General features: G+C 44.8%; 1 protein-coding gene across 1 annotated transcript; it reads left to right on the plus strand.

Moving 5' to 3' along the window:
- Positions 1-326: 326 nt before the first annotated feature.
- arid3c (AT rich interactive domain 3C (BRIGHT-like)) lies at positions 327-23,952 on the plus strand (the record flags this gene model as incomplete). The annotated part of the gene is made up of 7 exons (XM_079251505.1): positions 327-848; positions 2,092-2,164; positions 10,532-10,715; positions 16,537-16,760; positions 19,142-19,414; positions 22,112-22,201; positions 23,798-23,952. The coding sequence occupies exons 1-7, from the start codon at positions 342-344 to the stop codon at positions 23,950-23,952; spliced, it is 1,506 nt and encodes a 501-aa protein (XP_079107631.1). The 5' UTR covers positions 327-341.
- Positions 23,953-26,727: the final 2,775 nt, after the last annotated feature.

Consider the following 26,727-nt stretch of genomic DNA (forward strand, 5'->3'; position numbering starts at 1 on the left):
GTCGAGTCTGATCTGGGTCGGAACCTGTGAGGAGATGGTAGATAACGGGAGGATGAGTACCACGTCGTCTTTGGTAAGAGTTTTTATTTCTCTCATGGTTCCATAAACTTTGCTTCTGGCCTGGACACTGTGAACACAGTGAAGTAAAAGCTGACTTCTGTTCTTCTGACTTCTGACAGCAGAGCTCTCTGTCGGCCGCCTGCAGCCTTCCAGCCCCGGCTCCCTCCGCACCCTGCGGCGGCGCGGTGCGCGGCGCTCCGCGGCCGCAGGCGGCAGGAGGAGGCATGAAGCTGGAGGCGGTGATGGAGAACCTGCAGCGGCAGCAGGCGGCAGGAGGAGGCATGAAGCTGGAGGCGGTGATGGAGAACCTGCAGCGGCAGCAGGCGGCGCGCCTTGCGCTGGAGGAGAAGCTCCGACAGGCGGAGAAGGAGAAGGACCTCCGCTCCGTGGAGTCCCAGATCCAGCAGCAGGCTCTGGCTTTCCGACACTACCAGGCGGCGATGCGCAGCGCTCTGGCCGCGGGGGTCGGCAGCTCGTCTGGGGGGATGATGCTTCCGCACCCGGAGGACGAGGACGGGACCTCCAAACCGGGTTCCAACAGGAAGGAGCGCGAGGAGGAGGAGGAGCTGCATGGCATTGAACTGATGGGAGAGGAAGAAAGTGATGATGCTGGGCCGAACCGACACCAGCACCGAAGGTCCGCGCTCCGGGGAGCGTGCCCGTCTCCCAGGAGCGGTTCGCTGCAACTTGTGGCCAGAGTCCCAATGACCCCTGTCCCAGCTTCACGCGCCCAGTCTCCACAGAACCAGAACCCCCACGAGTGGACCTACGAGGAGCAGTTCAAGCAGGTAAGACCGACTTAGAACTTTCTGCTTCATTCTGAGAGTTCTGTTCAAAACCAGAACCAGAACCACCTAACAACCGATCAATAACCCGAAATAAGTGCATTCGGCTCCGGACACAATTTGGGTCGGTACCGGTGGACAAACCGGTCTATGTTTGAGATGTGACCCGGTTCGGTGTGAGCTGGACTTACTGCTTCTACTGGTGGAGTTCTTGTTCGTCCCGGTTCCATGGACTAAGTTTTTACTCTGGATGATGAAACGAGTCTGGACCTGCTCAGATGGTTCGTCTTGCTTTCAAGAAAGAATCTGATAACATGTTGAAAATTAGTTTTCTATAGATTATAACAACTCAGAAACATTAAAAACCACAGAACCTTCAGACCATAACAGCTTCAGAACCTCCAGGAACCTCAAGAAACAACAGAACTTCCAGACACAACAGTACCTCTGGAACCTGTAGAACCTCTAGAAACTGTAGAACCTGCAGAAACTACAGAACCACCAAAAAACTCAGAACCTCCAGAACCTGTAGAACCTCCAGAAACATCAGAACATCCAGAGACTGTAGAAACTCCAGAAACCACAGAACCTCCAGAACATGTAGAACCTTCAGAAACCTCAGAACCTCCAGAACATGTAGAACCTTCAGAAACCTCAGAACCTCCAGAACATGTAGAACCTTCAGAAACCTCAGAATCTCCAGAACATGTAGAACCTCAGGACCTTAAACAGCATTAAAACCTCAGAAACCAAAGTTCAGAAATTCGGAACCATAAAACTTTAGAAACTTGAGAACCTCAGAAAACTTAGAATTTCAGAAGCCGCAGAACAACTCGGGGTCCACAGCTTTCTGGTTGTTGCACAAAGGTCCATGTTTTTGTTTATGGTCCTGATTCACAGATCTGTTGAGTTCTGGTTCTGTTTGGTTCTGTGTGAACAGGGCAGCAGTTTTCTGGATTTGCATCTATTGTTCAGGTCATCAGTGTTCAGACAGAACCAAACCAGAACCATCTGAAGTCAGTGAACGCACCACAGTCCCAAAGTTTTTACAGTTTTTTGGTCCTGAAAACGTGTTGAACATCATAAGTCCACCAGACCACTGGTTCAGGTCCGGATGGAGGTTTTCCCACCTGGTGTTGGAATTAATTTCTGGATCAGGTTCTCGACTGTCACAATGATCTTCAGAAAACTGGGACTCTTCTTTGTGGAAAACATTGATTTAACTTCTTCTGTCCTTGTGTTGCAGCTGTACGAGCTGGATGATGATGAGAAGCGTAAAGAGTTTCTGGATGACCTTTTCAGCTTCATGCAGAGACGAGGTGAGTGATCTTCATCATTCTTTCCCTTCTCTGTTACATCAGGGCAATAGGATGGTGGTCCAACTTAAAGAAAGGAGAATAAACAGAAGCAAAAAGAGATACCAGATAGAAAGTAACAGCCTCAGATGTTCAGTCAAAGCAGAACAACCACACAAGCACCTGCAACATCTGGACTAGAAGATGCTAGCTGCTCTAGGGCCATAAGATGCTAGCTGCTCTAGGGCCATAAGATGCTAGCTGCTCTAGGGCTATAAGATGCTAGCTGCTCTAGGGCCATAAGATGCTAGCTGCTCTAGGGCTATAAGATGCTAGCTGCTCTAGGGCTATAAGATGCTAGCTGCTGAAGGGCTATAAGATGCTAGCTGCTCTAGGGCTATAAGATGCTAGCTGCTCTAGGGCTATAAGATGCTAGCTGCTGAAGGGCTATAAGATGCTAGCTGCTGCAGGGCTATAAGATGCTAGCTGCTCTAGGGCTATAAGATGCTAGCTGCTGAAGGGCTATAAGATGCTAGCTGCTGAAGGGCTATAAGATGCTAGCTGCTCTAGGGCTATAAGATGCTAGCTGCTGAAGGGCTATAAGATGCTAGCTGCTGAAGGGCTATAAGATGCTAGCTGCTCTAGGGCTATAAGATGCTAGCTGCTGCAGGGCTGGTGGATAAGGCTTTCAGGCCTCAAACAATCCTTAAGAAAAAATCCAATACTTAAGTATCTAAAATGAACCTCCAGAGATCAGCAGTTGTTGCATCTGACAGATGATCTGATGAATTTGGACCGGTTTGTTTCTGCCAGGAATCTGGTTTTTATCCATTCAACAAAACTTCATCACGGAAGACAGATTGCTGTTTGAGGAGAAGCTGCAAAAAGCAAACAGCTGCTAAAAAAAAGTGTTTATTTACATCAATGAACATAAATGGAACACCTCTGATGTACTGATGGACGGTTCAGTCAGCCAATTAGAAGTTCAGGTTGTTTTTCAGTTTAATCTCCACAGATCAGCTGGTTGTTCTAGTTGATGAAGACATCTGGCTGACAGTGATGTTGTTCTTCTATCTGAAGTTCAGGGATTAAACATGACAGAAAAACACCTTCCGGATATGTCTGATGCAATCCAGAGAAGAACCTTTCAATCCTTCTCATCTGAAACTGCCGTTTTAATATTTCAGAGCGGAAAGTGGATTTTATCTACCTTAAAGTCAGCCAGCGACGGTGGAAAATTCCTGCAGAGAATTTAAAAGCTTGAGCGGTTTTTACTCTCAAGTTTTCTGATGTTGTAGAGAAAACATGAAATCTGGATGTTATTTCTGTTCTGATCACACATCAACCCGTCAGAAAGGTGTCTCCAGCTGCAGAGAATCTGGTAGACAGATTAATGATGGAGTCTGATGGTCACTCGGGTTTGGAGAGTGTATGGATTGCTGTTGGAGCGTTCAATTAGAGATTGATTTTGGACTTAGTGTGGACATCGTCAGTGCTGATCAGCAGTGGTTCACCTCCACCTCTGACAGCTGATCAGATCAAACTGATCCGGATTTCTGTCTGTGTTTCCTGAAAATACTCATTTTCCCGCAGGAGCTGGCAAAGATTGGACTGCCGACCAGCATTCCTAGTAAAACCACCAAACATAATGAGCATAATTTCACAGATGATTTAAGATGTCAAAAGCATGTTTTAATTTTCTGTATCCTGCCCAAATTACAATTATAAAATAAATTCAGTATATCTTCAAAACTACAACAGCTGGGTGTATCATCTGGTCTCTCCAGAAAGCTGAGACATGTCAGGTTACTGCAGACATGTCAGAATCAACATCTGTGTTACTGTGTCAGAGTAAATTTATCTGGAAAACAGTAATAAATCTAGTCTCCCCCTGAGAGAAATAATGTCAATAAAAGCAAGAAGATAACAGAACAATTCATCTATAGATGAGTAAAGTCATCTTATGGATGAGTAAAGTAGTCCTACAGATGAGTTAAATTGTTATACGGATGAGTAAAGTAGTCCCAGTGATGACTAAAGTATTCATAGTGATGAGAAAACTAGTCCTACAGATTATCAAAATAGTCCTACGGATGAATAAAGCACTCCTAGTGACGAGTAAAGAAGTCATAGTGATTAGTGAAGTAGTTTTACGGATGAATACAGTATTCCTATGAATGAGTAAAATAGTTCTACAGAAGAGTAAAGTAGTCCTAGCGATGAGTAAAGTAGTCCTAGCGATGAGTAAAGTAGTCCTAGCGATGAATAAAGTAGTCCTACGGATAAGTGAAGTAGTTTTACGGATGAGTAAAGTAGTCCTAACGATGAGCAAAGTAATCCTACTGATGAGTAAGTAGTCCAATGGGTGAGTAAAGCAGTCATAGCGATGAGTAAAGTAGTTCTATGGATGAGTAAAGTAGTCCTAGGGATGAGGAAAATCCCACAGATGAGTAAAGTATTCTATGCTATGAAGTGAAGTAATACCTGATGAGGAACTGTTTTACAGTAGTAGTGAAGCCCAAGATAGGATATGATCGAAAGAGAGAATACTTAATCTCCATTGAAACTAGCAGGACTTTCATTTCTATAGAAAAGAGCAGGAACTTCCTCTCCATAGAAATGAGCAGAAACTTCATCTCCATGGAAACTAGCAGGACCTCCCTGGTTCGTTTCAGGCAGATCACAGAAGACCCTTTAACCCTTTTTTTTACACCACGTGCACTCCGAGCAGGAGAGTTCTGTGATGAAGTCAATCACAGAAATTTCAGAACGATACGTGAACCAGTTGTAAAATGTGGAATATGGTGGAACTTGCACATCAGTGGCTGTGATCTTTTATTTCCACCAGTTTTAAAGCTTTGCACTGAGATAAACGAACCATTAGACATTGATGCTCCGTCATCCAGGTGGAGATCAAAGTAGAACTGCTCCTCCATTTTCAGAGAAACCAGATAATATGGATCAAACATATTAGGTTTGCCTCCTGGACACCTTCTACTGGCAGGAGAGCTTAGGAAAGACCAGGACATGTTGGAAGGACTGTCTCTCCGCTGGTCTGGAAACGGCTTGGGGTCCCCCCTGGACAAGCTGGTCTGGACTTCTTTGCTTAAACTAAGCAATGGATGGATGCATGGATGGTCGATGGATGGATGGTGGACAGATGGATGGATGGATGGACGGATGGATGGATGGACAGATGGATGAATGGATGGATGGTGGACGGATGGATGGGTGGATGAATGGATGGATGGTGGACGGATGGATGGGTGGATTGTGGACGAATGGACGGATGGATGGATGGGTGGATGGATGGACGGATGGATGGATGGACAGATGGATGAATGGATGGATGGTGGACGGATGGATGGATGGATGGATGGATGGATGGGTGGATTGTGGACAAATGGACGGATGGATGGATGGATGGGTGGATCGTGGACGAATGGATGGACAGATGGATGAATGGGTGGATGGATGGATGGTGGACGGATGGATGGATGGATGATGGATGGACGGATGGTGGATGGATGGATGGTGGACGGATGGACGGACGGATGGATGGATGGATGGACGGATGGATGGATGGATGGACAGATGGATGGATGGATGATGGATGGTGGATGGATGATGGATGGATGGATGGATGGACAGATGAATGGATGGATGATGGATGGTGGATGGATGGATGGATGGACAGATGGATGGTGGATGGATGGATGGATGGACAGATGAATGGATGGATGATGGATGGTGGATGGATGGATGGATGGACAGATGGATGGATGGATGGTGGATGGATGGTGAATGAATGGATGCAGGGATGGATGGATGGATTTACATAAAAATTCTAAGGTAAACACACGAACAGTGGATGTGTGCGCAGGGTGAATAAAATTTGTGGCCGAACCACAAAAGAAACAAATATATCAACATCTTCCAAACAGCAGCGCAAAATAAAATCTTACTCCGTCTGTCTGAAACATTTTCTTCATCTGGAATCAATAACATCTTAGTTTTAAAGTAAATAAATAAAAGGAATAATGACAGATCTGCTGGTTGAGACGGAGAGTCTGTCAGCCTGTCAGTCTTCTGACGGCTGTAATCCGATGTCTCTGTCAGGTAGAAGCTTTTGTGTGTTGATACATAGTCAGGAAGATTTACTCCTGCCTCTGGGATGTGCTCATTAATGGATCATTATCTCCGATCCACCATCAGCAGCTTTTTTATAAATTAGTCCACTGTTGTTACTTTTTAGATTTTGTGAAAGAAGAAACTAAAGTTATCCTGAAACGTCTTTCTGGGCTGCAGGCATCTTTACTGTACATCCCAGACCATCCTCATCAATCTGTCCTCCCATACACTTCATCAGGTCCACCTTCTAGTTCTGGTCAGCTAGTGGGTGAGGTCAGACCACCACAAGGCATGCAGGGGATAAACCAGGGGTGTCAGACTCCAGTCCTCGAGGGCCAGTATCCAGCAGGTTTTTGTTGTCTCCAGGCTCCAACACACCTGACCAAAATCCATAAATATGTTGACAAGAAGCTGCTGGATCCATTTGATCTGAATCAGCTGTGTTGGTAGAAGGAAACAACAAAAACCTGCAGGATACCGACCCTTTAGGAATGGAGTTTGACACCCCTGGGTTAGACCAAATGTGTCCGCTTGCTTTGGTCATGTGTAGTAACGTTTTTCTGTCTGTCAATCAATGGATCATATCATGTGATGCCAGTAGTGCCACCATAACCCGTAGACTGTACCATTTCCCTGCAGATCTACAGCTGCAGAACTCAAAAACTAGTGCGGGTTGGTTCAATTTTATGGGACCATTTTATAACAGAAACACACAAAATAGCAAACCTGAGCTGAACCGCTCAGTGGAAACAAGGCTTAAGAGACCCAGAGACCCCCCTCCTCAGGCTATATGAACTTGATCCATTACATTTTAGAGGTTTTTTACATGTTTGGATGGACTGGCGAGCTGTCCAGGGTCTCGCCCAGTGACTGCAGGGATAAGCTCCAGCTTCCTGCGACCCTTATCGAGCTAAATAGTTTGGATAATGAATGAATAAAATAACATGTTTGTGGTTATTCTGTAAAACTCTAGAACAGAGGAAGTGCTTCTTCTCTGCTGATCATCCAGGCCTCCATATCAGGGACAAACCACCGGCTACTCGCCCTGAATCTCCAAACGTTGGTGATGTTAAATAATTATACCTAACTCTTGTCTTCATTTAGGGAGTTGAAGAGAAGTAGATAAACAGTTGGTTTTTCCTGTGTCCTTGCATTAATCGTTCATTTCGTGGGTTAAAAGAGCAAAGTCAATGAGGAGGAGAAATTCTCATCCCATTATCGGCTCGGAGGTGCAAAGTTAACGGCTCAGCGATGAAGCCAAGCATAAAGATGATTGCTGCACTAATAGAGGCCCTGATGCTCCACATTGTTCTAATTACAAAGTCTTCTCCGAGCAGCTGAGGAATTAAGAGAAGAAAACTATTTGCTGGCTGTCATAATGACACATGGCCTGAAGAGAAAGCCTCCATTCTCACTCTTTTATTCTTTATATCTCTTCAGGAATCAGAGAGACAAATACATCAGCTGCAGTATTGAAGGCACATAAATCTTGTTTTAAGGCTTGTGTTTCCTCAGATTCTGTCAGACAAAGGCTCAGCTTTTAATTCATGACCCCGCTCTCCGCTGTCTTCTACAGCATGGTGGTTTTATAGACGAGCTGCGAAACATCCTTTGTTTAACAGAATGCGGACCATGCTTTCATTTACAAAATCACAATCAAGGTTTATTGTTATCGCACAGTTTTATACAACAAGCTGTGCTTCAGTAAAACGTCAGTTTACATCATTAACTCACAGATATTTGATTAAAAGGATGCTGTGAAACTAAATCGTTTAGAAAAACTGCAGTAAAAGTATGTGTATAAATATATCATTTAAAAGATTAAAAAACATGATAAACACTGAAATAATACACTTAATATAAATGATATAGTAACCCTACAGAAGGAGAAAGATGGATATGGTGGGGAATCGGATACAGTTACAGAGAAGATCAGCAGCTTGGTGTAAAACCTGGTTGCCAGGCTGGAAGTTGGAGTTTGCAAGGAAATGTCCGCCAGAGTAGGTAGGAGTGTCCATTTAGAGCAGTCACTGGTATTTCCTCCAGTCTGATGGTTTACTGGCCAATATCAGGTTTTTATGTCTTTAAGACATTGTTTTAATCTAACAGTTTGAGTGGTTTAATCAGGCTTCATGCAGAAGTAAACCTGGACATCTTCTGCATAGAAAATAGCCTCAGTGAAGTACGTATAATGTTAAAAGTATTGGTCCAAGTACAGAACCCTGAGGAACTCCATGACGTCCCTCTGGTCTGTGAGGAAGACTCATCATTTAAATTGGACTCAATCAGATAAATATGTTTTAAACCAGCCTGATCCGGTTCCTTTAAGCCAAATCAAGTGTTCAAGCCTCGGTAACAGTCCATGATGTCGGATCCAGAACTGACAGCAGGAGTCGGTACATCCGAGATACGTCTGAGGAAATAAACGGCATCAGGCTGACAGGAAATTAGATAAACAACATTCCAGAGTCTCAAGTCGGGTCTTAGGATGCTGAATATTCCACTTCACCAAGTCCCAGTCCCAGTCTCAGAGGACATGTTGGACTACTCAGATAACAGCGTCTCTGATAGGAAAATTGTAAGGATGGTAGGAACTGCTGTCCAACCTGGACAGGTGTCCCCCCCCCAGGTCAGAGACAGTGTAGCTGCTGTCCAACCTGGACAGGTGTCCCCCCCCAGGTCAGAGACAGTGTAGCTGCTGTCCAACCTGGACAGGTGTCCCCCCCCAGGTCAGAGACAGTGTAGCTGCTGTCCAACCTGGACAGGTGTCCCCCCCCAGGTCAGAGACAGTGTAGCTGCTGTCCAACCTGGACAGGTGTCCCCCCTCCCCCCAGGTCAGAGACAGTGTAGCTGCTGTCCAACCTGGACAGGTGTCCCCCCTCCCCCCAGGTCAGAGACAGTGTAGCTGCTGTCCAACCTGGACAGGTGTCCCCCCTCCCCCCAGGTCAGAGACAGTGTAGCTGCTGTCCAACCTGGACAGGTGTCCCCCCTCCCCCCAGGTCAGAGACAGTGTAGCTGCTGTCCAACCTGGACAGGTGTCCCCCCTCCCCCCAGGTCAGAGACAGTGTAGCTGCTGTCCAACCTGGACAGGTGTCCCCCCCCACCCCAGGTCAGAGACAGTGTAGCTGCTGTCCAACCTGGACAGGTGTCCCCCCTCCCCCCAGGTCAGAGACAGTGTAGCTGCTGTCCAACCTGGACAGGTGTCCCCCCTCCCCCCAGGTCAGAGACAGTGTAGCTGCTGTCCAACCTGGACAGGTGTCCCCCCCTCCCCCCAGGTCAGAGACAGTGTAGCTGCTGTCCAACCTGGACAGGTGTCCCCCCTCCCCCCAGGTCAGAGACAGTGTAGCTGCTGTCCAACCTGGACAGGTGTCCCCCCCTCCCCCCAGGTCAGAGACAGAGTAGCTGCTGTCCAACCTGGACAGGTGTCCCCCCTCCCCAGGTCAGAGACAGTGTAGCTGCTGTCCAACCTGGACAGGTGTCCCCGATGCCAGAGAATAAACTGCAGAGGTCCGAATGCTGAGGTTCAACACCCCCCCCCACAGTAAAAGAATTTTCCAGGTTGATGGACGGCCATCTCAGACCGGTCCAGGTATTGTGCTGTGAGGAGGACATCAGTCTTTTGTTTAATAATGTCTTATTCGTTGGGTTGCCATGGTGGGGAAATGAAGTGGTAATTACTGTCCTTAATTGATGCGACTTCACCTCCTCAGACGATTCTTCACAGCTTTCTTTCTCCTCACTGTAAAGGCCCCAGCGCTGCTGTTTGCACTATATTTCTGCAGCTATTGATCCACATTATGGTAAATCCAATGGAAACAATGGACCTCTGTCAGCAAAATGCAGGTTAATTATCTCAGGTCAACCTCTCTGGAACTGTCACAAAGACCTGCTGTCCTCCTTTATCTGCAGCATTAAATTGCAAACAGAAATTATCGGAGTGTCTTGATTTTCTGAGTAAGGAGGCATTTTGTATTTAAAAAGTTTTAAACAAGCCGGGAATAATTTATCCAGGATTCTGCTGCTTCCCCACTTTTCCCTGAAATATTTTATAGCTGACAGAAGTAATTAAACGCGGAGCCGTTTCTATAGCAACACACTCAGAAACTTTCCTTGAAAGTTATATTTTCTGCTCTTAACAAAGCTGTCAGGCGTTTGAGTGGCTGGAGATAAATTGGCCTTATAAGAAGATGCAGCAGCGTATTGACGGGAGGAACCAAAGTTAATGGAATTGATTGTGGATATTGTGTTTGCTTTCTGCAGGGACTCCAGTGAATCGGATTCCTATCATGGCCAAGCAGGTGTTGGATCTCTACATGCTCTACAAGCTCGTCACAGAAAAAGGTGGCTTAGTAGAAGTCATCAATAAAAAGATATGGCGGGAGATTACTAAAGGCCTGAACCTCCCCACCTCCATTACCAGCGCGGCGTTCACACTCCGAACACAGTGAGTAAACCTGGACATTCCAGCTGGAGTCAGAACGGATCTATCAGGAACATCACGGTGACAGATGTTCCTGGTTCGGTCAGAGAAATGATCAGATTATTCTGCATTAAGTTAAACTTTTTTTAAAAGGTCTCAAGTTTATTTTATTCATATAACATCTGATCTAAAAACATGGAAGAAGGAAATAAACTCCATGTAAATCTGCTCTGCTGTGCAGAATAAATAACTGGTGCTCATTAACTCCAGGCTTTATCGGCTGCTGAGACGTCCTCCACCATCACACCATGGAAGCATCCCAGCAGGGTGATTTCATCCGTTAGATCGGAGGAAATAACTCTTCCTCTGCTGTACGCTCACATGAACACGTTTACTGTCCTGATCTGATCACATGGTGCACACAGCATCCCACATGGACAGTCAGGACCTTCAAGATGAACTAATTGTTGCGTTTAATATCGAGATCAGTAATAAAACATTTTATTTATACAACACTTTTCATGAACCAAGCTACTTCACAAGAGAAAAGGAAAGAAAACTAGATGTAGACGATAAAAAGCAAACTAAGTAAAGAAGAAAGGAAACGTTTCATGTGAGACAACCAGAAGGAAGCAGGTGAGTACTCATTCGGGATTAAAGGTTGCTGGTTCAGCATGATGTTTCAATTCAATTCAACTTTATTTATATCGCGTCAAATCACGGCAATACCATCAAGACGCTTTACAGACAGAAAAAAAAAGAAAATAATGAAAGTCAATTCAAAATAGCCTATATAAGGAAACCAACAGATTGAGTTGGTGTGTTTATTTCTGACCTCAGACTGGGCCAGGTCCAGCAGAACCTTCAGAACCTCTGACCTGGAAAAAGAACCAGGAAGTGGTCTATTAGACCTTTTTTTAATCTCAACTTTATTTCTTGTATTGACATTTTGCAAAGAACAAAAACATAAATTTAAAAAAAAAGAAAGAAACTTCAGTTTCAACAGTCAGCGTCTTTGTGAGTCAAAATATGTGCAGTTCTTTCAGTGCTTAAAGGGTCCTTATTGCTTTTTGGTTTTTCACATTTTGTAATGAGTTGATATATAGTTTCAGTTCTACAAGAAAGACATTAAAGTAAGGTTTGTAGCCATTCCATTTCCATTTGTGAACATGGTATTTTCCAATTATTATTAACAATTGAATAACGTAGAGCATATCTTCTAATAATTCATTCAATGTTACATAAAGTACAGCATCAAAAGCATTTAACTGAATATTGATACCTGTTGCGGCAAAGATCAATTATATGAGGGCCGCTGTGGGCTAAACTCCGGGCTCTTTGTCCGACGCGCGTTCCAATAAATTCCAATATACTTCTGTATTAGCAGCGACACATTTATTCTTTCCATTAAGTTCCATGATTATTTCCAACACATGAATAAACGTTACACTGACTATACAGACTCCTCCAGTATGTGTGATGCGATACGCGGTCAACAAAAAATGGACTACCTCCAGCTCACCCCACTTCCTCATCCATTCATCTAAACATCGGTGAGTTGGTACCTTTCAAACTTTTTGACACACACATACACACACCCACTAACACGCCCACTATGCCGATGCTGATGCTGAATGTCCTTTGCCACCTCATGAATATCCACACATACTATTATGGCTCCTACATTCCGGCCCCTGAAGAATCTTCAACATGCAGGTAAAGAAGTCCATCCTGATGATTACAGTCCATCTGCTTCTTGGAGAAGACACAGCTTGGTAACAGGTCTTTTCAGTAAGCTAGTCTTTGTCTTAATCCAAACTTGACGCACAAGTCCTCCCTTATCAGGAACAGTCTCCACAACTCTGCCAATCATCCATGAGTTGCGAGGTGCAGATTCATCCAAAACGACAACGATGTCACCTGGAACCAGATTTCTTCTGATGCTCTGCCATTTCTGCCGTTCCTGAGGCTGAGGCAAGTACTCCTTCAACCAGCGCTTCCAGAACAAATCAGCCATATACTGTACTTGTTTCCATCGACGACGAGCATAGACTTCATCCTTGGAAAACACTCCTGGAGGCAATGAGGGCTTGGACTTCAGAAGAAGTAGATGGTTGGGAGTCAAAGCTTCTAAATCATGAACATCAGTGGAGGCTTTGGTAATGGGGCGACTATTAATGATAGCTTCAGCTTCACACAGAACTGTATGAAGACCCTCCTCATCAAGACTCTGACCTCAACACAGAGTTTAGAACCTCCCGTACAGACTTTATCAGTCGCTCCCACACTCCACCATAATGCGATCCAGCAGGGGGATTAAAATTCCACTTAATTCCCTTCTGAAGCAGAGTGTCGTTGATTTGAGAATGATTCCATCTTTCTACTCCTTCTCTTAGCTCACGCTCTGCTCCAACAAAGTTGGTTCCATTATCTGAATGCAGCTCCAACACCTGCCCAAGCCTGGAAAGGAACCTTCGGAGGCCATTAATAAAAGAGTCAGTGTCTAAAGATGACAACACTTCTAGATGCACAGCTCTTATTGCCAAACAGGTAAAGATGACTCCATACCGCTTCACCATGCTTCTGCCTCGCTTGCCCTTGTAAGGACCAAAACAATCAACTCCAACGCGAGTAAAAGGTGGTTCATCTGGACGTACTCTCTCCAGTGGAAGATCTGCCATTTTTTGCCATCCTGGTGTAGCATGTAGTCTGCGACAAGTAATGCACATAGATAGAATCTTCCTAATCGCAATACTGGCACCTGGAATCCAGAATCTTTGTCTTAGCTCAGCCAGCATGTGGTTGCGTCCACCATGACCTGTCAGTTGGTGCACATATCTTAGAACAAGTTCAGAAATGTGTAGATCCTTGGACAAAATAGCTGGATGTTTTGCTTCAGCTGGCATGGCTGCTCTACTGAGCCTTCCCCCAACTCGTAGGACACCATCTTCTCCCAGAATGGGATTAAGTTTGTAGAGATGGCTTGTCTTCTTCACACTTCCTCCTTTCTGCAGACTTGCCACTTCCTGTGAGTATCTCTTCCACTGACAATAACGAAAGATAGCAGTTTCTACCTCCTCAAACTCCTCCAGTGACAAGGAACCAGATCCAGCATGCATCTTGTCCAAACCAATCTCTGTCAATTGTTCCTGGATTGTCACGCCAACACCAGAGTTTGTCTGATTCACTTTCAGCTGCCCCTTTCCTCGAACAAGTGTCAACAACAATGATTTGAACCTGAGTACCCAACCAACCACCCTTTTCAGTTTGACCCAACAAGAAAAATGGTCAATGAAACTCGTGAGGGGATCCACCTGCTTACTGACATCTGTAATATTCACAGTCACAAAACTCTGTATCCTCTGGAGAGAGCTTACTGAAGCCATCAGGATGTTGTGGCCATTTCTTTCCAGGCTCCTGCAAAAACTTAGGTCCTGCTACCCAAGTACCAGTCTTCAAGAAAGACTCCATACTGGCTCCTCTGGATGCAATGTCTGCTGGGTTACTGTGGGTATCGACATACCTCCACTGAGATGATGAGGATAAGGTAAGTATCTCTGCGACTCGATTTGCCACAAAAGTTTTGAACCTTGATGATTCATTCTTGATATATTTCAAGACAGAGGTACTATCTGTCCAGAGCACAGACTCTTGCAGGTCCATCCTTAACTCTTTCCTCCAGAGTTTATCCATTCGACTTGCAACCACTGCTGCTGTCAATTCCATACGTGGTATGGTGATGGGTTTGAGCGGAGCAACACGTGCCTTCCCCATTATGAATGCACAGTGCACCCTTTCTTTACAGTCATGCTGTAACAAATAGGTCACCGTCCCAAACCCCTCCTCACTTGCATCACTGAAGTGGTGCAGCTCAGCGCTTGCAGTTACCCCAAAGTCCAGAGGTTTTAAGCATCGCTCGACTCTAAACTCTTCAAGCCGACAAAGTCCTTCCAACCATTCTATCCACTTCTGAGCAACATCTTGTGGCAGAGGATCATCCCAACCAACTTGCCTTCTACTCAAGGTCTGAAGGATTCCCTTTGCTACGAGTACAACCGGTGCCAAAAATCCCAAGGGGTCAAAGATGGAGCTTATCATAGATAAAACTCCTCTTCTTGTCAAAGGTCTGTCTTTAAGTTTGACGTTAAATTTGAACAGATCAGACTGGACACACCACTGCACACCCAATACACGCTCCACTGGCAAATCATCACTGTCCATATCCAAGGTTTTCATCTCTGTGGACCTTTCATTCTGTGGTATGGCAGCAAGAACGTTGCGTCGATTGCTAATCCATTTAAGAAATTGAAAACCTCCTTTGTTGCAAAAAGTACGAAGTCCACGATACATTACAATTGCCTCCTCTTCAGAGCTCACTGAAACCAAGCAGTCATCCACATAAAAATTATGAAGCACAGCATCTGTCACATCTGAGCTGAACAGTTGCTGGTTATCCTCTGCACATTTCCTCAATGCAAAACTTGCACAGTTTGGAGATGATGTAGCACCAAACAAATGAACAACCATCTTGTATTCCACGAGATCTTGCTTGTAGTCTCCATTTGGCCACCACAGAAATCTCAATAGATCAGAATCAGATGGTGGTACTCTGACCTGATGAAACATAGCTTCGATATCCCCCATGATGACCACAGGCTCCTTCCTGAACCTGGTGATGACACCAACCAACGAACTGGTGAGGTTAGGACCTTGTAAAAGTAGAGCATTCAATGAAACTCCTCTAAATGTAGCACCACAGTCAAACACAACCCATATCCTTTTCTTCTTAGGGTGGTAGACTCCATGATGTGGTATATACCAAATCCTCCCATTATGTAGTTCAAGATCTTGAACTGGAACTCTCTCAGCATAACCCTTAGAGATGATGTCATTCATGAAATGCTTGTAATCAGTATGATACTGATGGTCTTTGACAAACCTCCTCTGTAACATCAAAGCACGCTGTTCTGCCACTTCTTTATTGTTTGGCATCTTTAAATTCATCTGCTTCAAAGGTAAACCAATGACATAATGACCCTCTTCCAATTTGACTGACTCTGACTGACTCTGTCTCTGTCAACTCACCGATGTCTAAACATCGGTGAGTTGGTACCTTTCAAACTTTTTGACACACACATACACACACCCACTAACACGCCCACTACGCCGATGCTGATGCTGAATGTCCTGTGCCACCTCATGAAAATCCACACATACTATTATGGCTCCTACAATACCCATCTTAAAACATATATATTGTTCCATCTCTGACCAGAATCGTTTGGTATGAACACAGTGGGAAAAAAAGATGAATAATAGTTTCCTTGTTCAAGTTTCATCAATACCTTTTTTTTTTTTTATGGTTTTTTAAGTATTTATTTTACAGGATAAATTTGAAGCAAAATCTTATAGGATACCTCTCTCATCTTATTATTGATACAGTAATTATGAATTATTTTGTTAGCTTTCCTCCAATTAATCTCACCCATCGTAGAATACCAGGAGAATTCTGCAGCAGGTGGAAATGAACAGGTCTGATCTGTTGGCTATTACACTGTTTGCTTGTAATTTCAAAACCCTTGATATGTTCTGCTAGACCTGACCAAGAGAGAGAGGAGAGGTTGGACTGGGCCAGGTCCAGCAGAACCTTCAGAACCCCTGGACCTGACCCGGAAAAAGAACCAGGAAGTGGTCTGCTAGACCTGACCAAGAGAGAACGGAGAGGTTGGACGGGGCCAGGTCCAGCAGAACCTTTAGAGTCTTTGGATCTGTTGGACCTGACCCAGATGAATAAGCAGGACATGGTTGGTTGCTAGGCAACATGTGGTTCCCCTCGCCTCTGCAGGTACATGAAGTACCTGTACCCGTATGAATGTGAGAAGCAGGGACTGAGCTCCCCCGGCGAGCTGCAGGCCGCCATCGACAGCAACCGGAGGGAGGGCCGGCGGCAGAGCTACGGCTCCGTTATCTTCAACTACTCTCCAACGGGAACCCCCAACCTCCAGACCCATTTACCCTTGATCCCTCACAGCAGCGGCCATGTTTCCCAGGCACCTGAGGTGAAGACAGGTGAGACCGGTCGGACGATGTGTTCAGCTGCTCTGCTGATTGGTTCAGATGATCAATCAAAGCTGTTAAACGTTACTTTATTTCATCTGATTTAAACTCTCCATAAGATACTTCTCATCCATATATATTAAAGTACTGTAATATAAAAACAGAAGTATTTTCCCTCAGCTCCAACAGGGGCGGGAAACTCCGGTCCTTGAGCGCAGCAATCCTGCACGTGTTAGTAGTTTCCCTGCTGCAACACACCTGACTCAGATCAGTGGCTAATCAGTAGACTTGTGCAGAGCTTGACATGAAACTCTGCACAAGTTGGCTGATTCAGTCTGATGTGCATCAGGTGTGTTGCAGCAGGGAAACTACTAACTTATGCAGGACTGCAGCTCGAGGGTCGGAGTTTCCCATTCCTGCCCTAGAAGATCCCACTCTTCGTTAAGTGTCCATCCTGATTTACTGATAACAAAGTGTTTTTATTTTGGTGAGATAGTTTTTATTTAGTTTTTACAAATTAAAAACCTTATTTTATGTATTTTTTAAATTAATGACTATTATTTGATATTTAAATGAACCAAAAATCACAAAAGACAAATGAAATAAGAGCAGTCAGGAGGAAAGTATGTCATTCTGGTTATCAACCAGAAGAGGGGTGGGGCGTTTGTCCGGGACTGGGAATGAGGACCGTTAATGCTCACAGCTAAAAATGCACACCCCACGGATACATTCAGATTTCCAGACAGGGTCATTGTCAGAAAGCTTAGAGGGTAATGGAAGGGTCATGGTAACATAGGGGTCGTGGTAACGAAAGGATTGTGGTAACGGTAGGGTCATGGTAATGGAAGGGCCATGGTAACGTAGGGGTTGTGGTAATGGAAGGGTCATGGTAATGGAGGGGTCATGGTAACGTAGACGTCATGGTAATGAAGGGGTTGTGGTAACGGTAGGGTCATGGTAATGGAGGGGTCATGGTAACGTACGGGTTGTGGTAACGGTAGGGTCATGGTAACGTAGACGTCATGGTAATGAAGGGGTTGTGGTAACGGTAGGGTCATGGTAACGTAGACGTCATGGTAATGAAGGGGTTGTGGTAACGGTAGGGTCATGGTAACGTAGACGTCATGGTAATGAAGGGGTTGTGGTAACGGTAGGGTCATGGTAATGGAGGGGTCATGGTAACGTAGGGGATGTGGTAACGGAAGGGTCATGGTAATGGAGGGGTCATGGTAATGTAGGGGTTGTGGTAATGGAAGGGTCATGGAAATGGAGGGGTTGTGGTAACGTAGACATCATGGTAACGTAGGGGTCGTGTTAATGGAAGGGTCATGGTAATGGAGGGGTTGTGGTAACGAAGACGTCATGGTAACGTAGGGGTTGTGTTAATGGAAGGGTCATGGTAATGGAGGGGTCATGGTAATGTAGGGGTTGTGGTAATGGAAGGGTCATGGTAATGGAGGGGTTGTGGTAACGTAGACATCATGGTAACGTAGGGGTTGTGTTAATGGAAGGGTCATGGTAATGGAGGGGTTGTGGTAACGAAGACGTCATGGTAACGTAGGGGTTGTGGTAACGGAAGGGTCATGGTAATGGAGGGATCATGGTAACATAGGGGTTGTGGTAATGGAGGGGTCATGGTAACGTAGGGGTTGTGGTAATGGAGGGGTCATGGTAATGGAAGGGTCATGGTAATGGAAGCGTCATGGTAATGGAGGGGTCATGGTAATGTAGGGGTTGTGGTAATGGAAGGGTCATGGAAATGGAGGGGTTGTGGTAACGTAGACATCATGGTAACGTAGGGGTTGTGTTAATGGAAGGGTCATGGTAATGGAGGGGTTGTGGTAACGAAGACGTCATGGTAACGTAGGGGTTGTGGTAACGGAAGGGTCATGGTAATGGAGGGATCATGGTAACATAGGGGTTGTGGTAATGGAGGGGTCATGGTAACATAGGGGTTGTGGTAATGGAGGGGTCATGGTAACGTAGGGGTTGTGGTAATGGAGGGGTCATGGTAATGGAAGGGTCATGGTAATGGAAGCGTCATGGTAATGGAGGGGTTGTGGTAAACTGAGCGGTCGTGGTCATGGAAGGGGTCGTGTTCGGTAACAGGTTTGTAGGTAAGCGGGTTGAGGTTAGCAGAAAATGTGACTTGTGTTGAGTTATTTTATCATGACAACAGACAAGAAGGCTTGATATCTCGGTAGAGGACTGTAGTTGTGATCAGCTTAAAAGGAAAACAGAATACTGACTCAAATCAAAAAGTTGATGGTAGATCATCGGTCAACTGCTGTAAAGAAAAGTAAAATATCTTCACTGCAGGATTTCATTGTCAAACTGAAGCCGAAATTTAAATAAGGGCAAAAACCACTCTAAAACTGGAGTTTTCTTTCCAGAAGAGTCCATGATGGCCAGCTGCTTGCCCAGCAGGATGATCCTTCCCATGGCCCCCAGCAGCCACCATGCAGCAGCCATAACCTCCCAGGCTGCTGCAGCCCAGACAGCAGCTCTGGAGCAGCTCAGAGAGAAGCTGGAAAGAGGCGAACCGCCACATAAGAAGATGATTGTGGTCACAGAGGAGCAGCAGAAGATCATGGAGCATGCCTTGCAGCAGAAGCTGCTAGCAATGGCCACCCAGCTGCCCCTGAACATCAAACTTAACAACATAGGTGAGATCAGTTCTGAAGGTTTTACTTGGCTGCTCAGCTGTCCTGCATCAACTGAATGTTTCTGCAGCACACGAGGAAGAACATTCCTGAACATCCACCTAGCGCAGTTCAGGGATCGCCCCACCAACCAATCAGAAGACACTTTCATTTTCAGAATACAATGAAGAAAATCACTTAATTCTAACATAATACCTTGTTTGGAGCTTCTAGTTTAACCCTGGAAACTCCACAAAATTTTTCTGTTTTTTCTCCACCTGCTTTTAATATTTTAATTAATGTTTTATGTAAACGTAATGTGGAAGCTGAATCACTTCAATCCCCGTCAGCACACAGACATGATGTTTCCATGCAGACGTGATGTTTCCATGGAGGCGTGACGTTTCCATGGAAACTTGATGTTTCCATGCAGACGTGACGTTTCCATGCAGACGTGATGTTTCCATGCAGACGTGACGTTTCCATGCAGACGTGATGTTTCCATGGAAACTTGATGTTTCCATGCAGACGTGACTTTTACGTGCAAACATTGTTTCCATGCAGACGTGATGTTTCCATGCAGACGTGACGTTTCCATGCAGACGTGACGTTTCCATGCAGACGTGACGTCTCCATGCAGACATGACGTTTCCATGGAGGCGTGACGTTTCCATGCAGACGTGATGTTTCCATGGAGGCGTGACGTTTCCATGCAGATGTGATGTTTCAGCCTCAGCTGTCAGATTCTGAGGCTAAAATGATGTAAAATGAATGTATGAACAGATAAAGCAGCATAAGGAGCAACCAGAAGTTTGTGGAAATAACACACAGATCAGCAGTGAACAAGCCTTTTCTTATGTGCATGACATTCTCTCACGTTTGAAACACACACACACACACACACATACTGTTTCCATGTTTCCACACGTCTTCCTGCTACTATCTACCTGCTGTCCTCACTGCAGCACCTCCATCTCAGCTGCATCCCAAACGTCTTCTTGGCTTTATTCCAGCCATAGAGGATCATTATTTTCCTGCTTTTCTCATCACTTGTTGATCTTTGGCTGATCCTGATTGGACGTTACCGTCAGTTTAAGCTCTCTGATTGGTGGAAAGTCTGACAGGAAGTGTCTTCATAGTGATAGCGATGAAAATGTGATAAATGGTGTTATCATGGATTTACCATATAAACACTTCATGTTGTGTTTGGATTGTAAACGTCCTGGACGGATAGAAATGCTGGAAAACATCTGTAGATCAGCTGGAGGGTCACATGACCATCACAGTTACACACTGCCGGTCCTGAAACACTGATGGTGACAGAAGACAGATGTCAAACTCTGAAATTTGATGTTTCGCTGCTCCAACACATTAGATTCAAATCACATGGGTTGTTGTTGCTTTTGTCTACTTTGTTGATGACCTGATGACATTTAAGTCCAGTGTGTTGGAGCAGAGAAAAGGCAGAAGTCCTCAAGGACTGGAGTTTTGGCACCCACACTAAAAGTGATAGAATACAAGGATGTTGTGGCTCTGGTGGAGTTTTAAGGCTCGTTAATGGTTGATGCAGAAACAGATACGCAGACAGACGGAGAGTTTTGTTCGTCCCCGGCGTCGGTTTAACACGTAATCTGTTCCGTCCTCAAGGAACTTAGCTATCCGTCACTTTACGCAGAAAACAGAGAATACCACCAGAAGTCACAGGGGCAGTGTTGGGTTATGTAGCTGACATGCAACCAGTAAAAGGAAAAAACCAGAGAAGAAGACAAGGCAGAAACCAACAAATTAAAAGCATCTGGAAAAGACACAAAAGAAGAGAGAGCACCAAAAAAAACAAAAACAAAAGAAAAAAGAAAACGTTGATTCTTCTTCTGGTGTTTTTTGGCAGCTAATAAACTTCCTCGCGGTGCGTTGCCACTACCAACCAGTGTCAAAATGTGGACACATGAACTCAGCACTGCCCCTAGTGGAGGGACTGACGTTACAACCGTGGCAACGCAGAAGATGCATGGAAGTGTTGGAAACCGACATTTACGTACGCAAGGGAGCAAAAATGCACTTTTAAAGGTTAAGAAACATGGAAATGAGCATGTCAGGTGTGTGAACTATGCAGCAGACGAGACTGTCTGAGATTCTGTAATCTGAACGTAATGCGTCATACATGTGTGACTCTGGTCCATCAGCTGATGAGACGTCATACATCAATGATGCCTTAATGGTCGAGTCTAAAGGAAGAAGAAGAGGCTGACCTGCTCATGTGTGACATCATCTCTGTCTGCTTCGCTGCTTCTCTCGGATCAGTCATAATAACAGCTTCTGGTGTGTGATGGGAAATGAGGCGAATGTTTCTCAGGTGTGTGCTCCTCCATCGGTCCCCAGATGTTTCCAGATGCTTTTATTTGTCGCCGGCTCTCTGAGACGTGAAAGTTCATGTTCCTGTTGTGTTTTTTCTGGGAGAACATCCCTGCTGCTTCATAAAGAAACAGATTTCTAGTGATTGATGAACTGAACTAGGCTGTCCAGCTGTGACAGGACTCGTCTTTGGTTCAGAAGGCTGTAGCATCCCGACACATCCATGTCCTTTTATAAAGTCTTTAATAAAGCTCTCCTTATCCTGTCACTCTCCGAATCATCACCAATACTGCTCCTGCTTCTTCTGTTCCTTTTCTAAATGCTCATATTGAGTTTTCCTGTCTCCCTCTGTGCCTCCTCTCTTGACAGATGATAGACAAGAGACTGCATTGAACCTGTCTACCAGCGGCATTAGCAGCATCAACATGTCAATAGAAATAAATGGAGTTGTCTACACAGGTAAATAGAGGCAGCGTTTGCTGCTGTAATTGCAGGCAGGAAATTCAATAAGTTATAGCAGCACCCTGGTGCTTAGTCCTCCACGCAATTTGATGTCTTTGCTATAAAATCCATCATGATGAAGTGGCAGCCCGATAGAGTTTAAAAGTTAAATATCTTAAAATTGGGCCTGTGGATCCGAGGTCGATGGGGCTCGCTGTCTTCTGTCTGTGCTGAGCAGCTACCAGCAGAGTAAGAATTTGGCAGCCATCACATCTTTTCTGAGACGTCTTTTTTATTTTTTACTTTTGATTGCTTTTTATTCTTTTATCTTTTATTTCTTCAACTTCTATTATTCAGATCTTACTCTGCATGTTTTTCAACGTTTTACGTCTTTATTCAGCACTTTGTTGCAGCTGCCATTGTGTTAAAGTACTTTATAAATAAAGTTGAGTTTATTTATACAGAATCACTTCACAACAGTCCAATTCTCTGCAATCCAAATACACCGCCTGTCCATAAAAAATCTCAGCCACTGCAATCTGCTCGGACCTCCTTCGTCTCTGATTCCTGCATCATTCCCCGTGCCATCGTCTGCCGAAGCCTCTGCAGCGTCAGCAGGTTTATTTCCATCCAGAGCTGCATTAATGTTTCTGCAACATCTGGTATTGATGATGGGAGAGTCCAACCAGCTCACAAAGCCTCTTCCAGCTCATCCCAATGGTCCTCCAGGGGGTTCAGGTCTGAACCGATCCATGTGTAAAATGATGTCTCCTGTTCCCTGAACCACTCTTTCACAATCCGACCCCATGAATCCGGGTGTTGTCAGCTTGGAATATGGTTGTGCCAAAGATGGAATAACCTGGTTATTCAGTAGATTCAGGTAGTCAGGTGACCTCCTGAGCCTAGACCTGAACCTAGACCTGAATCGCCACCAGATCTTCAGGCTTGTACAGTAGGCGTTTCACTTCATCTGCCTCTCTTTTCGCCCTTCTGCTGCTGTTTCTCTTCCATCTGATTTCATCAAACGTTTAAGCCAGGGGTGTCAGACTCCAGTCCTCCAGGGCCGGTATCCAACAGGTGTTGGTTGTTTCCCTCCACCAACTCAGCTAATTCAAATTAAATGGATCCAGCAGCTTCTTGCCAACCTATTTATGAATTTCGGTCAGGTGTGTTGGAGCATGGAGACAACAAAAACCTGCAGGATACCGGCCCTGGAGGACTGGAGTCACCTGTGGTTTAAGCAATCACCATCATTCGGGATGTTTTTCCCACATTTCTTCCTGGAAGACGATGGTTCTTTACCATCCTTCCAGTTTTTAATGCGTTGGACAGTTCTGAACCCAGATTTAGTAGTTTCTGCTTCTCCTCTGATGTTTTCTCTGATCTGACGCTTCGGAAACAGACTGACTAAATGGCATCATCCATGCAGGAATCATCAGGCTCTTACCGGTTAAATCTACATACTGACTTTCTTTTGGACAGGCTGTGTATGATCCAATTAAAACTAATTCCTTCTAAAGATGTGTTGGGCAGAAATGTGGAAGATATGTCAGATATGTTAATGAATCATTTTCAGAGGTGAAGCCTTGACTCCAACTTCCTCTTTCCTTTCAGGAATCCTGTTTGCTCGGCAGATGGCGATCGCAGGGATGGCAGGACACCACGGGAAACACAGCAGCTGTACGAATCAGGGAAAGTCCAGTCCTCCATATTTCCAACCCTCGTCCTCCTCATCGTCGGTTCCTGGACACAGAAACTCCTCCCCATGACCTCCCCGTCCAATCGCTGCTCAGGATGGTCACCCACCCGAATGAGTAACTGCTGCTGGACTGGATGAGAGGAGGAACTCCTCTTCTTCGCCCAGTTAACAGGATGCCATCTGAACAGCTCATTTTCAACATCAATGAATTTTAGTCACTGCTTCCAGCGGATACCAAAGAAGAAGAAATGTTTGCTGCTTCATGTCAACCCCGACCCAAAGTCTACAGCATGAAAACACTTTTATTCACAGGGTGGTCTCTACAGGTCACTCTTATCACACCAAAGACTGATGCGTATCCATGGCAACAGAGCGAGAGTTTCATCTCGGTCCATCAGCCTTCTCTCACACATACGTTGGAAGGAGAAACCAACTGGAAACCAGATTAATGACCAGCTTCACCAGTCTGTTAAACTGGTTTTACCCAGTTAGTTCAGACCATCAAACACCAGTATGAACCAGTTTGTTACAGCTCGCCTGCAGCCTCATCAGGGCCAGTTTTCTGCCAAAGACAACAGATAATACATGTGATCTGTTTCTCTTCTGAAGCTACTTCAATTCAGTTCTTATGTTAAACCAAAGAAGGGGAATCGTACCGACACGCATCTACCTCATTTATTATAAAATGTGCCAACAAACAGGGATGGAAGTCCGATCCAGTTCCATAAGAACCTCTTCATCACGTTGTGTTTCATGTGTTTTGTAACCCAGAAATAAAACAGCTAACACTAAAGATGTTGAGATTCAGTGATGCTGACTGAAACCAGTCTGCATTAACATGAGGAGGAAGATCATTGTGTGCTTTAAACAGAGGTGGTGTTGCTTTAAAAACTGGAACAACAGACCACATACTGGATTACTGATGGGTTAAAACACCCTGGATGAAGACCAAGGAAGAGGGGACATCCGATTCTTCCATCTGACCATCACACCTTCATTCTACACAGACGTAGAAAAGCTGAACAGTCCATCTGAGACCAGTTCACTGTTCTAAACCTGACGAGTTGGACTGAAGATCAGGCAGGCGCCTGGTCGTCTTCAGTTGTCATGCCAAACCGCCATGGTTCCTCTTACATCCCTCAGAACCTCCGTCGTACCTGATACAGTTTCGGTCCTAAAAACATCCGTCTGTCCATCCATCCATCCAGCCATCTGTCCATTCATCCATCCATCCAGCCAGCCGTCTGTCCATCCATCCATCCATTCAACCACCCACCCATCCGTACGTCCATCCATCCATCCATCCGTCCGTCCATCCAGCCATCCATCCAGCCAGCCAGCCGTCTGTCCATCCATCCATCCATCCATTCGTCTGTCCTTTCATCCATCCGTCTGTCCATCCATCCATCCATCCCTCCCTCCCTCGGTCCATCCATCCATCTATCCATCTGTCAGGAACCAGACCCATTCTCAATCTGAGCAGTTCCACTAGAAACCATGGGGGGCAGTGCTGCGCAGAACAGCTGACGCGTATCTAGTAAAATTGAACTAAAAAAAAAGCAGAAGCATTAGAGGTCTTTTCAGACCATGAGGACAAACGTTATCGTGATCTCCTCCACCGTGTTTGTTATTATCTGAAACTGAGCTGAACTTTGAACCTCTGGTGGACGTGTTGCTAACAACCATGCTAACATAAGGAAAGCATGGTCAGGCGACAACATGTGACGGATCTATTTACGTACATAAACAGAGCATAATCGAGGCTCAACGTGTATAAAATGGATAAGTGATTCGTGATCAGGTTGATTGGTTAGCTTCGTTCGGCAGTGTGAACACAGGAAGACGATGAAGAAGAACATCAGTCATCAGGGACGAGATGTATGAAGCTATAGATCTGGCAGGACCAGACCAGGACCTGATGCAGATGATGATTCTTCCTCACTGCCTCATGCTGAATGAGACGCTTCACATCATCCTGATGTTTACATAAACAAAGAGAAACAAACATGTTTGTATTAAAAAACAATTTCTGTAAACAAAATTGTTTACTTTGTATTTTAGCTGCTTGTAGTTTTTCGTAGTTCAGCTTTACTGAATGTATTTAAATGTTTCATTCCTTTTGTCGGAGGAATCCAGGTTTTGTGTGAGCTCTGGATGGAGGAGCTCAGGGGTTAAAGATGCTCTGAAGAAGAGCTCAAGAACTTTCTGTTTTGATGTTTCATCTGTAGAAAATGTAGAAATAAAATCATGTTTTCAACGTTTCAACGTTTTTGGTCATTACCCAAATAATAAGTCGTTAGCAGGGCTTGTGGATGGATCCCAGAAACAAAGCAGACTCAAACCACCGACTTCAGGCTTTATTAAGCGGCTAACTTTGGACTGGATGCATCTGCAGGTAGGTAAGTCCAGAAAGCTGAGAAATTTGAGATCAGTACAGACATGTTAGAATCAACATGCGTGTTCCTGTATCAGAGAAAATTCACATGAAACAAAGTAGAAACTGTAAATATCTCCTAAAAGCTCCAATGAGTAAAGTAACCATAGGAAGGGGTAAAGTAATCTTAAGAAAGAGTAAAGTAATCCTAAAAAACAAGTAAAGTAATCATAGGAAGGAATAAAGTAGTCCTTGGAAGGAGTAAAATAATCTTAGGAACAAGTAAAGTAATACACGGAAAGAGTAAAGTAATCTTAGGAAGGTGTAAAGTGATCATAAAAAGGACTAATGTAATACTAGGAATAAGTAAAGTAATAAACGGAAGAAGTAAAGTAATCCTAGGAAGGAGTAAAGTAATACTAGAAAATAGTCAAGTAAAGGTAGGAAGAAGTAAAATACTTCTAAGAAGTA

The sequence above is a fragment of the Telmatherina bonti genome (genome assembly GCF_933228915.1).
Source record: "Telmatherina bonti genome assembly, chromosome: 13".
NCBI classification, from domain to species: domain Eukaryota; kingdom Metazoa; phylum Chordata; class Actinopteri; order Atheriniformes; family Telmatherinidae; genus Telmatherina; species Telmatherina bonti.